Raw genomic sequence first — 10,456 nt, 5'->3', positions numbered from 1 at the left:
TTTTTACAAATGATATTATCTACATTAAAAGCGTGAGTGAGATAAATCTACTGCAATAAAAGTAATTAAAAGCAAAAAAGAAAACAGAAAGAATCGGATCCTAAGACCACAAAAGGGAAGCTGTAAAACCTGATTAGTGATTTAACGGTCCAGATTAACAGTAGTGTACTGTAAGATCAAAACTCACAAATGATAATTAGAACGTGGGCAGTTCTCATCCAAGTTAAATCATTTTTGACCAACTTTTAAATTCAAAATTAACCCACCAAATTCTCTCTAATCCAGATTATCCCTTCACACTAATCAATCAAAAGAATTCAAAAACAAAACAGTTTATAATTTTCAGCGGACCCCACCATGAAGGAAGACCCCACCATGAAAACTCACCAAGCAGAAGAAAAAGAGGAGAGATTAGTGGCCAAACTGCAGAAGCAGTTCATGAGTCTGCAGCAGGACTGGGACTCTTACAAAAACTCAAACCCTAAAACCAAGAGAAGACACTCAACAAATTACTCCTCAAAGTTTTCAATGGTGAAAAATCTTGACCAACTGCTTGATTCTTCTCCAAGGCATCTCATGTGTTCACTTCAACATCATAGGGTTTCTCCTTCTGAGGGAGGAGAGTGGAAGGTGACGAGTAATGATTGGGCGGTGGAGGAGATAAGGAGAGAGAGAAGGGCTGCCATTGAGAGCGGCAGGTTGAAGGGGAGGAGGCTTTTCGAGGCGGAGGATTGCGAAAGGGAGATGGGTTTTGGAGGAAAAGAGGAGGGGACATGGTGTGGTGGTTGGAGTAATGGTTTGGCTCAAGAGAGTGAGGTGAGATCAGTGTCTTTTGATGGTAGTTCTGATGGTGAGGATGGTGACGATGAGTCCGGTAAGAGCAAAGAGATTGGCGTTTGTTTTCAGCGGTGCTCAAGAGCGAAATCTTTGGGTTCTTCTTCTTCTTTGGCTGATGAGAATTTGAAGATGGAGGAAGGAGTGAAAAAGGTTGATAGAAATGAAGGTGGAAATAATGGAGGAAGGTGCATTGTTATGGCGATGCGTGTGGTTGCTGTTGCTTCAATTGTATTTGGAATTTGCTTTATCAGAGGCTTTGCTGGATATGGAAATGAAAACGAGGTGATACTAGTCCCAACATGATGTTGTGTCTCTCAATCATCTTGGTTTTTCTGACGAGCGATATTCTAAACTACTATTATCTATGGGGAGGGAGAATCAAATTTAGCTGCAAAGGGTGCACACAATGCTCTGGCCAACTGGTCTAACCATCATTTGGTCTCTCAATCATCTTAGTTCGTTTTCGCTATTTTGTTTGATCGTCTTCTCCATGGATATCGATGAGCCTTTGTTTTTTTTTCTTTTTCCAATCACTATTATGAAGTGAATTTTCATATCTTTTTTTAGCAGTCGTGTAGTGAAAATAATATTTAGAATCCAGAAAATGGTAATTTTCTAAAGTAGAGTGAGCAGATTTATCTTATAAAGTAAATTTGAGCATAAAAACAAGGGTCCTTAAAAACGATCTTCATGGGAAGACCCTACAAACTATATGTTACATGGTGGAAATATCTCCAGAAGCTTTAATTATTAGGCACAGTAGATGCTTGCATATGCCTAATTATCTGCTCAAGATTTTCGGCAGAATACTCATCAATCCGATGCGTATGGATTCCATCGTATGTCGTTACCACAATCCCTTCGTCCTTCGAAAGGCGTTGGATTTGTTTCTTCACCATGCACCCTTGATGCGTACACTTATAGTAACTTCTGCATAAATAGTCAAACAAAAATCCAGTTACAGGCAGAACAAGACGAAGAACACATAATAAAGAATTAAGGAATTTTCAAGCATTAGGTAAACCATTTAACTAGAGTACTTTCGTAACCGAAAAATAGTACGAACTAGACGTTTTTTTTTACCATTTTAGGTATAAAATCTACAAATATAATATCCAGTATATTCCGTACTAGAGCAAATATAAAGAACCAAGATATCAAAAAACCTGATAAATTCAGGTTATAATACCAAATTCCCAAGAAAATTCAAAATTAAAAAATTATTTGATAATAGCCAGGAGATAGTGCTACTAACCTAGGAAACTTATTGTTCTTAACAACTTTTTGCCCGTATTTTCGCCACCGGTACCCGTCGTCAAGTATGTCAACCTGGCTCCTTGTTTGAAATGCATATTTCTGCTTCTTGTTCACCTTATCACCTTCTTTTCTTCCTGACTTCATCATGCCTGCATTTCTGTCACCGAGACAAAGTGGAAAACTTGACTGACTCGATGAAAAAACAGGAGAAGCTGATGAGGATGCTGATGAACCAAGGAAGAATATTTGGTTGTTGTGATCCATCTGAGAGGAAAATTTATGACTAGAAGTGTAGTGTATACGTATTTATTCTGACATTAAAACGTGAAACATGTAGAACACTGTGGGCGGCTCAGTGGCCAGAGCCAACGTACATTGTCACTAAAATATGAAGGAAAGTTATGTCGGCACGTATTCTTTTATGTCATACTCAAATGGTGTTTTTGTCACGCGTGTAATTTTTCTTTCTGATCATACCTGTAACATCCCACATCGTTTAGGAAAGTGGATCCTGTAAGCCTTATATGTATATTCTCATCTTTTCCTAGCACGAGACCTTTTGGGAGCTCACTGGTTTCGGGTTCTATCGGAACTCCGAAGTTAAGTGAGTTCGCGCGAGAGCAATTTCAAGATGGGTGACCTACTAGAAAGTTTTCGTGTGAGTTCCCAGAAAAAAAACCGTGAGGGCGTGGCCGGGGCCCAAAGCGGATAATATCGTGCTACGGCAGAGTCGAGCCCGGGATGTGGTGGGGGCCCGGGCCGGGATGTAACAATACCAACTTTAAGGAATTTGAATATGATATGTTATGTAACTTATGGTCATAAAATTCCTCACCCTCAAACCCTAGTCATTATCTTGGATAGGGACCAAGTAAAAGTTTAATTTCACTTGGTTGTCACTTGAGATTGGAAAGCTAAAAATCCATGTTGCATGAGAATTTTGGGCAATTCTTAAGAGAATGGAATTGTTCTTAACTCAGCAGTAAAGTAAAGAAATATTACTTCCGTGGTGAAAATGAAGAGTAAGAGAAACTTTAGACCAATCTAAACAACCATCACCAGCCCACCTGTAAAAAAGATTGCTACATTAGATGCTAACAAGGAAAGAGATATTCGCACTCCTCTTAGATGAGAATTTAATTTTCAGTATGTCGGAATCACGGTTTGATATATAAAGTGTAATAATCTAATTGGTTGGACACTTGAAAAAAAAAAATTTCAAACAATTGTATTATGACGCTTCGTGTACCGATACGTGTTTCCGACACACTGTAAAAAAAAAAAAAAATCTCTTAGAGAATTGAGGTACAAATAACGGATTGAGTAGATCGAGGAGAAGAAAACTAGAGTGTGAAGTCATAGTCTTAAATAATTATGAAAATTTCTAACAACGCACGAAGGTATGCTCTTTTAGCTGAAACAACTTTGTAAGAACAATTTTAGTACAATAAAATGAGAAATATGAAAATCACTACCTTACTAATGCAGTAAAAGTTCATAACAACTCAATAGTAAATTTGGCAATTTGGATGATTTTTCATATAAAACCATTTGATTGAGCCAAGTTAGTTGGCTGTTTGTGGTGGTGGGTTGAGCTCATTCGAGGCTTCAATCCAAGTAACCATGGCATCCCCAAGCTTCTCAAAGTAGGGATCAAGAGGGCCAAGCTTTTCGTTGACCTTGTTGGCAAGCTCAATGCAGCAATCTTGGACAGTTTTGCACTCTTTTGGGAGCACAATCTGTTGGAAAAATGGAATCATATCTTCCTGCCAGTAAATCCCTTTGTACTCTTTCTTCAAGTTCACGAGTGGATTGCTCGCCTTGCTATGCCATGGCAGTCCTGTCTTAACCCCTAGACCTAAATGGTCACATATCACCTAAAAAAGAAACATATATCATTGTCCAAGGTCTTATGCAAATGGATGTATGTCACATAATGACGTCAAAATGGCTAATGAAAATCATGCTAAGATCAGTCGTCCGTTCACGCCTAGGTGACTGAGAGTTTTTGAAGCATAAAAAGACTTATATGCATTAATGACTCACATTCAACTACGCTTGTGTGGCCTCTAAAAGCCTAGAATTCCTCCAAACTGTTGGCGTGAGTCAACCATTTAGTTAGGAATGTAATCCTATAATTGATTCCTTGTATAATTGGGATTCTTATTTCCTGTTATGTGAAATATTGTACAACTATATATTTACCTCATAGAGAGAAGAATAAACACACAATTCAAACCCTAAACACTTTTATCTTGCATCATAGCAGGTTTCGGCCTGTCTCTTCCTCTAAACCCTAAGTTCACCCACTGCTAACTCGAGGATTCCATTGTTGGCTGCTGTCTGCAACCAGCAACCAGAATTCAAGTTCAAAAGGATTCGAAGCAAGAAACCTCACTTTATCATAATCCAAAAAGGAAAAAAAAACCACCAGATTCAAAGGCTTCGAAGTAAGAAACCTTTCCGGCAATCCAAGTCCTAAACCCAGAATATCAAAATTGAAACCAACAACTTGCTGCTTTAATGGCAGACAGCCAAGTCATGTTCTCCCTCGTGGGATCGATGCCCACCTCATACGCGTCTGTCAGGAGCTCTGTTGCACCGCATGGAGGAAACTCGAAAAATGGGCTGCTGAGTTTTGAAGCCCAAAACAATTCAAATCCACCAGCAGGTACTGGTGTTAGCAACATTGATGGAACCGACCCACTTAACCCACCAACGAAAAACCACCAGGAATTAGACCCGGAGCCAAACAATCTGGGCCCGTAGCTTTCATTATTGAATTTGATTTCGTCCCAAGAACAATCCGATGATCCAAGTAAAATTGGTACTGCATTCACAACATCCACTAAACGAGATTCTGGTTGGATAATTGACTCCGGGGCTACGGATCATATGACATATGATGAATCCTTGTTTCACCACTTAACCGTGCCACCCAAGGAGAATCTTATCATAGCAAACGATGAAATTGCTCCAGTTACAGGAGCGGGTTCCATCGCACTTACTCCCTCTCTATCTCTGCATAACACTCTTCTTGTTCCTTCATTGTCGATTCTGTTGGTCAAGTTACGGAACAAATAGACTGTGTTTTGTACTCATGTTTCCCACTTTTTGCCTACTACAGAATATCCAGACACGGGTGATCTTTGGACGTGGTACTAAGAGGATGGTTATATTATGTGGATAATGTGGTATCGGGCCGAGTCAACCAAGTGAGCAGTGGTCACAACAACAAGGTTAAGAGAATCTGGTTATGGCATCGTCGACTAGGACATGCATCTTTTGGTTATTAAGAAAATTACTTCCGTCTTTATTTAATGGCGTTTAAGACTCTGATTTTCAGTATCAGGATTGCATTCTTGCAAAAAGTCATCGTACTTCTTACCATTTGAGTCTCAATAAAAGATCAGTGCCCTTTGAGTTAATTCACTTCGATGTATGAGGTCCTTCACCAATAGCGACGGGCCACGATATTCGGTGGTTTGTTACCTTTGTAGATGATTGCACCAAAATGACTTGGCTCTATACCATGAAACAGAAGAGTGACGTTGGGCAAATTTTTCAAGAGTTTTATCGGATGATTGGAAATCAATTTTCTCTTCCTATCAAAGTCCTGAGATCCGATAATGGTGGAGAATATCTTAATTCTGAACTATCACAATTTTTCGCAGAGCATGGCATACTTCATGAGACTACTTGTCCTCAAACTCCTCAACAAAATGGTGTGGCAGTACGTAAGAACATACATATCTTGGAAACTACACGGGCTCTTCTAATTGAGGCTCATGCTCCTCATGCCTATTAGGCGGATGCAATTACGTATTCCATTTATCTTCTTAATCGAATGCCATCTCGAGTTCACAACTTCCAAACTCCCATGGAAGTCTTGACGAATTATGTCACTCTACCATCTTCTCTTCACTTATCACCTCACATATTTGGATGTGTGACTTATGTGCATCTTCACAAGAATCAACGGAGTAAATTAGATCCGTGTGCTATTCGTTGTGTATTTCTGGGAGTTAATAGCCAACAGAAGGGATATCGATGTTACCACCCACCTACTAAGCATTTCTACGTCACCATGGATGTCACGTTTTCTGAAACCGAGATGTTTTTCATCTCTGATTAAACCCACGGTACTCTTCAGGGGGAGTTGAATAGTAAAGACAAAGATTATAGTTGGTTTGATGTTCCACATGAACGAGACAGTTGGCATGGTCCTAGTAATACAGGCGAGATCGAGACTGAAGACTTAGGTGTTATGAGCAACCCACATGATCGTGCCTTACTAGCGGGTCGTGATACAACAAGCCAAAGCCTAGTGGATCTTGATCGTGAAACCCCTGACCGAGAGATAGCTCATGCATCGTCAAATAGTAGGCCTACACCATTTATGGATTCAGTAGAAGGTAATGCCGCGAGTGATACTGAGACTGTGCAAACAGAAAATAACCCTCATTCTCCTCCACTAGTACATGCTCATGTCCCTATGGATATCCAAGAGGTACGTTCTCATACTCCAGATATTGTTGAAAATTCCTATACTTTACCTCCTAGGCAAAACCATGGAAAACCACCATGATAGGTTTTCTCCGGAAGGAAAAGTGAGATATGCAATTGCACAGTATGTGTCCACTCATCGACTATCACCCAAGTACCAAGCCATGGTGAATCAAATGGTGGGGAATAAAATTCCAACAAAAGTGGAAGAGGCTTTACGAGATCCCCATTGGGTAGAAGCCAAGAGAGTAGAAATGGAAGCCTTACAAAGAAACGGAACGTGGAATGTAGTGTCACTACCATAAGGGAAGAGACCAGTGGGATGTAAATGGGTGTTCACCATAAAGCACAAGGCGGATGGATCCATTGACAGATACAAGGCAAGATTGGTAGCTAAAGGGTACACACAAACATGTGGGGTTGACTACCAAGAAACGTTTGCTCCGGTCGCAAAAATGAATACTTTTCGAGTCATTTAATCTTTAGTAGCTAACCTGGACTGGCCTTTGAAACAGTTCGATGTGAAGAATGCTTTCTTACATGGAGATCTAGAAGAAGAAGTATACATGGATCTTCCACCATGATATGAAACACCGAATGAACCAGGGAAAGTATGTAGACTCCGAAAGGCTCTCTACGGACTCAAACAATCACGCAGAGCATGGTTTGGAAGGTTCACTGAAGCAATGAAAAAGTACGGCTATAAACAGGGAAATGCGGACCATACCATCAAACACATGGGAGGTAAAGTTACTTTGTTGATTATCTATGTGGATGATATGGTAGTTACTGGTGATGACACAGAAGAGATAAAAAGGCTGCATGGGTATCTTTCATTATAATTTGAGATGAAGGATCTAGAAGGCTTGAAATACTTCTTGGGCATTGAAGTTGCTCATTCTCGTGATGGTATTTACTTGTCTCAGCGGAAGTATGTTCTTGATCTTCTCTCTGAAACTGGAATGTTGGCTTGTAAGCCAGTTGAAACTCCCATTGTGCAGACTCATCACATGGCGATATACCATGATCAAGTCCCTACCAATAAAGAAAGATATCAGAGATTAGTATGACGGTTGATTTTCTTATGACTTACACGTCCGGACATTGCGTATGCAGTTAGTGTTGTAAGTCAGTTCATGCATGCTCCTAGTTAGGATCACATGGCAGCAGTGATGCGTATACTGAGTTATCTGAAAGGTACACCGGGTAGAGGACTGATCTTCAGGAAGCATGGACATATGGAGGTAAAAGGGTATACTTATGCTGATTGGGCAGGAATCGTTGCTCCACATCAGGCTACTTCACATTCGTAGCAGGAAATATGGTAACTTGGAGAAGCAAGAAGCAAAATGTAGTGGCTAGATCCATGGCCGAGGTAGAGTAAAGAGGGATGGCACATGGAATTTGTGAATTTTTATGGCTCAGGATTCTTCTCATTGAGATTGGGTTCAAGCCTCAGGGAGCTATGTTATTATATTGCGACAATCAAGCTACGAGAGAAATAGCCAATAATCCCGTTCAACATGATCGTACAAAGCATGTGTAGGTAGATAGACACTTCATCAAAGAGAAGTTAGATGTCAAATTGATTGATATTCCATACGTGAGGTCTGAAGAACAATTAGCAGATGTGTTAACTCATGCAGTTTCAGCAAGGGTGTTTCAAGACTCACTTGACAAGTTGGGCTTATGAGACATCTATGCACCAACTTGAGGGGGAGTGTTAGTGTGAGTCAACCATTTAGTTTAGGAATGTAATCCTATAATTTATTCCTTGTATAATTGGGATTCTTATTCCCTGTTATGTGAGATATTGTACAACTATATATTTACCTCCTAGAGAGAAGAATAAACACACAATTCAAACCCTAAACACTTTTATCTCAAACACTAATGCATGTTTATTTATTAATTATCAACGAGGAGTATAATTAAGAAGAAGAAGGTCATTCCAATTCCTAACTCCAACGTTTATTAACACACAAGAATTAGCAAGAAATATGTGAGTCCTACCTTAAATTCAGTTTTCATAATCTCCAAAAAAAAATGGAAAAAAGGATCAAGTGTGTGAGCAGTTGATGCAGTTCACATTTTTTTACTTCCCATGTTTATGAGTTAAATTATTTGTTAAATAAACATGTCAAGATTTATCATTTAGTATTACAATTTAGTGATCTCTTCATTTACAAGTGAGATGTCTTGAGTTTAAAAAGTTAAAACATATTTTTTATATTAATTTATTCTTCAACCCTGTTAATGTAAATATATCGTTTGTATAAATAAAAACATGTCAAAACTCAAAAGACTAAAATGAGATGGGATTGATTTACCTTGGCACACCAGCCAGCCCACATGTCATAATATCTACAAACGGGTTGGCCATCACCCATGAGCCCAAAGTACATGGCTGGGCCTATCACCTCCCTATTGAAAGCCAGGTTCATCCCACACATTTGGAAAAGGGTGCCTTTGGGGATCGTCATCACAGCATCCACATACCCACATGAGCTAAAAAAACTCAATCCTCAATTATTTTAAACCAAATCCAAAATCTAATCAGTAATGTTGTTATTTAGACATAAAATCGATCAAAAGCATTGTTGATACATTTTTTTTTAAAATAAGCCCTATTATTTTATGTTGGATTAATTCATATTTAAAAATGCATCAATAATGTAGTTTTTTTTTTTTTGTCAAATGATAGATTTTGTTAGATTAGATGTTAAATTAGCTACCGACAGAGTTTGAACTTATGCCGTCATGCAAGGGCTCAACACCTTTCTACCGCTGTGGTAAATGGCCAATTGCCATAAAAAATGTAGTTAATTTTATGTCTCTAAAATCTAAATTAAATCTAAGAGATTGAAATATTTGAATGCATGAAAATGGATGGGTTATGGTAACCTGGTGTTGCGCTCAAGAGGCTTGACTAGCTGAGTTGGGGCATCATAGTCAGGGATATTGAGCCAAAGGCCGTGACAAATAGCAGTGGGCACACCTTCTCTTAAGCTAAACGGATACCCGCGAACAAAGTCTGCCCCGTTTGCAAACGGGTCGTAGAGAGTGTTGAAGAAAAATGGAGTTGAAGGTGTCAGCAGGTTCTTAATGTGCTGTGCCAAAGCATTTATCTGCTTCCCACTAGGCTCCTTCGCCACCTTTAATTCTCAACAACAAAAAAGTTAATACAATATATCGTTAAATGAATACAAACACGTCATTTGATAAATCACGGAGAGGAACATTGTTAAGGAGCGCAAGACTTACAAAGCAATCGTCATCGATGGTGAAGATGTAATTTTTCTTGGAAACCAAGAAACCGAAGCAATGACAAGCGGAGTCCTTGAAAGAAATGCAGCTAGCCTTGGGACCTAGGACCTTGTTCACATCCTTGCGGTTGTAGAGCTCGTAGTCGAAGCCATCAGGGATGGCGATGGTGTTGGAGGGGTCGCCATCTTGGACGATGATGAGGTGGTAGGCTGGAAGAAAGGCCTCCACATCTCCAAGAAATCAAGGTTTCAGATCACGCAGCTGCTCCATCTCTGAGAATATTTAGGGCAAAAAGAAAGAGGTTTGATGGTCTGTAATTTTAATGGAGGGGATGGAGAATTTATAGTAGGGAGGAGCGTAGGGTTTGGTTGAAAAGGTGAATGAAAAGAGTGGAGGTTACATTAAACTCTTCAACCAGGCTAGTATGGTGGGAGCGTTTTCTATTTGTGCCTTTTAGGACATATATTTTCTCGTGACAATAGAAGTATATGAGTTACAACTGATAGGCAACCGTTAATGTTCGAGCTAACACGTGGCAATTCACTACTTGAAAAAAAAAACACGAAATAAACTTGGCTGTAGATAAAAA

General features: G+C 39.5%; 1 protein-coding gene and 1 pseudogene across 1 annotated transcript; both read right to left on the bottom strand.

Moving 5' to 3' along the window:
• Nucleotides 1–1,448: 1,448 nt before the first annotated feature.
• Nucleotides 1,449–2,389, bottom strand: LOC103437525 (probable WRKY transcription factor 43). The gene is made up of 2 exons (XM_008376006.4): nt 2,093–2,389; nt 1,449–1,767 (listed from the first exon to the last, which is right to left on the bottom strand). Exons 1-2 carry the CDS (start codon nt 2,356–2,358, stop codon nt 1,581–1,583), a joined length of 453 nt encoding a protein of 150 aa, XP_008374228.1. The 5' UTR covers nt 2,359–2,389; the 3' UTR covers nt 1,449–1,580.
• Nucleotides 2,390–3,162: 773 nt separating this feature from the next.
• On the bottom strand, nt 3,163–10,112 carry LOC103437586 (UDP-arabinopyranose mutase 1-like; annotated as a pseudogene).
• Nucleotides 10,113–10,456: the final 344 nt, after the last annotated feature.

The sequence above is a fragment of the Malus domestica genome, chromosome 06 (assembly GCF_042453785.1).
Source record: "Malus domestica chromosome 06, GDT2T_hap1".
Lineage (NCBI taxonomy): Eukaryota > Viridiplantae > Streptophyta > Magnoliopsida > Rosales > Rosaceae > Malus > Malus domestica.
Note: the sequence above shows the minus strand (reverse complement) of the source record. Positions and strands in the feature narration are given on the sequence as shown.

Bases quoted from the DNA above. Each gene is read 5' to 3' on its own strand.
- LOC103437525 (XM_008376006.4), bottom strand. From the start codon at position 2,358: ATGGATCACAACAACCAAATATTCTTCCTTGGTTCATCAGCATCCTCA. The intron at 1,768-2,092 runs GTTAGTAGCACT...CTATTTATGCAG, and splicing joins AAGAACAATAAGTTTCCTAG to AAGTTACTATAAGTGTACGC.